Source organism: Solanum verrucosum, unplaced genomic scaffold (genome assembly GCF_900185275.1).
Source record: "Solanum verrucosum unplaced genomic scaffold, falcon-dt-bn FXZP01000594.1, whole genome shotgun sequence".
Lineage (NCBI taxonomy): Eukaryota > Viridiplantae > Streptophyta > Magnoliopsida > Solanales > Solanaceae > Solanum > Solanum verrucosum.
This window is the reverse complement of record NW_026020468.1, coordinates 297,695-300,035: the sequence shown is the minus strand read 5'-3', so window position 1 is coordinate 300,035 and position 2,341 is coordinate 297,695. Positions and strand designations below refer to the sequence as shown.

General features: G+C 35.3%; 1 protein-coding gene across 1 annotated transcript; it reads left to right on the top strand.

Moving 5' to 3' along the window:
* The first annotated feature begins 406 nt into the window (after nucleotides 1-406).
* On the top strand, nucleotides 407-898 carry LOC125808990 (uncharacterized). The gene has a single exon (XM_049488670.1). The coding sequence runs from the start codon at nucleotides 407-409 to the stop codon at nucleotides 896-898; it is 492 nt and encodes a 163-aa protein (XP_049344627.1).
* Nucleotides 899-2,341: the final 1,443 nt, after the last annotated feature.

The following is a 2,341-nucleotide window of genomic DNA, read 5'->3' as shown; positions in this document are numbered from 1 at the left end:
CAAAAACTAGTATATATATATGATTCAATTTAGTAATTATAGGTATTCTATTAACCAAAAGGTAAATATATATCATTTATTATACAACCAGAACATCTTTGCTCTACTATTTTAATAGGTGTATAATGATTCCAAATTGTAAAGTTGAGGTTGTATATATGCCCTTTCATCATATAGTAACCGTGTCAATTTATTAGTTAAGGAAAAATTATGGTAACCGTGTCAATTTATTAGTTAAGGAAACATTCTGTTAAGCGTGTCAATATTTATATTACCGTTATAGGATGCGCTTAACCATTTATCTTTCTATGGAGCCAAGTGTTTTGGTACTGAATTCATATTTGCAGCTCTCTTTTCTTCATTCTGCAGAACCCCAACTTAATCTTGTTTCTCTCTGTTTGTTGTTATGATGAGTATGAATTCTGGTTTTGTTGCTCATTCGGATAATGCTCTGTTTCTCATACACGCTCAATACATTGATGGTGTCTTTGTCACTGATGATGCTGCTTCTCTGTTTCGCACAAATCCTCATCTTTCACAACCCCACAATCATCGCTCAAGAAATTCCTCTCACCGTTCAAGAAATACTTTTCGTAATCACTTGGCTCCACTTAATAACTACTCTGCTTTCTGGGATCCATATACTTATCATCAATTCATTGATGATTCCTATGTCACAACTCATGATGTCAATCAATCAATAGTTGCTATGCAAAACCTTGATCACAACTTTGGTAGTCGTCTCAGCGGACAGCCATTTGATTATAGAGCTTTGCTTGATCTACCTGGAGTAGGCCAACACCAGGAGGAAATTGTGATGATGAAAAAAAGAAGTCATTGTGTTAATAAGATTGAAGTTGATTCAGAAGAGATATGTTCCATATGTCTATCTGAATAGGTAAATGACGAGACAATTGGTACACTCCATTGTGGACACGAATATCACGCAACCTGCATAGAGAAATGGCTGCTGAGGGGCAAGAAGAATTGTCCAATTTGTAGATCTTCTGTTTTGACATCACAGCAACACACAGAAACATAACTTTACTTTTTATTAAGTTGTTAGTCTTAGCTAGCTAGACATTTATTTTATTGGTCATTGGTTGACCATCTAAATTTGAACAATTTTTGTTCAGTTGATGTAATGATTTTTTAGTATGAAGTAATGTTTAGTGACTGTCATCTACAAATCTTTCGGAGCTATAGCTACTCGATTTTAAAATGTGAATATCAGATTAATATTGCTTCTGAACTTAACTCTGTGACACTATTTAAATTTGTTGATGCATCAACTTTCTTTCCTCACTTCATTTTCAAGGTTACGTTGGGGAGTATTTATTTTGCTATGTAGGTTCTCGAAATGATTCATTAAACCAGAGAGATATAACTCTGATTGCCCCCTTCTTAATCTTCTGCTCCACTCTTACAGAAGATGAAAATTTAAATAACGGAGAGTTTGTTTCTGGCTGTATCTGTTCATCTTAGAAAGATACCAAATGATGAGCACCAGCACAAATCATTTTAAATTTTTGACCAGAAATCATAGTGGCAACAATGAACACGTCGTCAATTCCATTATGACATTGACACTGATAAGGTCAGTATCTACCTAATTCTGTACTTGGTTGATATATGTATCTTTCAAATTTCTTTTTGATTGCTTGTGGAGCTATAGGGTTTAAGGTGATTTTACATCTTTCGAATTTACAAATGTCTCTTTGATTGATCTGTTCAGATTAACACGTAGCCAAAAGCATAACTATCCATCCATGGAAAAAATCTCTCTCACATCAAAAATAACCATTGACCTACCAAATGATCATGGGGTAACTTTAATGAGGATGATATGCACAACTATAATGGTTCTTTTTGCGCCTGACGGAGCCACCAACATGACCAGTACCTCCTCCAACACTTCCAATTTTGCCCGAACCAATACAAGTTCGAGATGTTGATGATGGAAGTAGCAAATATAGTTCTGATGAGGCAATCTTTATGAGGTTAGCTGATTTGAGTAGAAAATAAAGGCTAAGCTTGATATTACTTCTCCTTGCACAGAGCAGTGTGGTTTCTTTAATAGCCTCACTATTGTATGACTACTCTCCTCTTACACACTAGCTACCCCTGCTCTCGTCAGTCTACATATTGGGGGCCATTTTAGTTTCTATTTCATGTTCTACAGCTTTCTCTTCCGTGTGCGACGTTTAGTAAGCAAACTATTCACTGCTAACTATTTGCAATATTCGTCTAAACAGTGTGCTGGCAATTCAAGATCAAACTGTTAGACACAAGGACAAACTTATTGAGGATCATAAGCAAAATCTTCATCTGTATTAAAAGA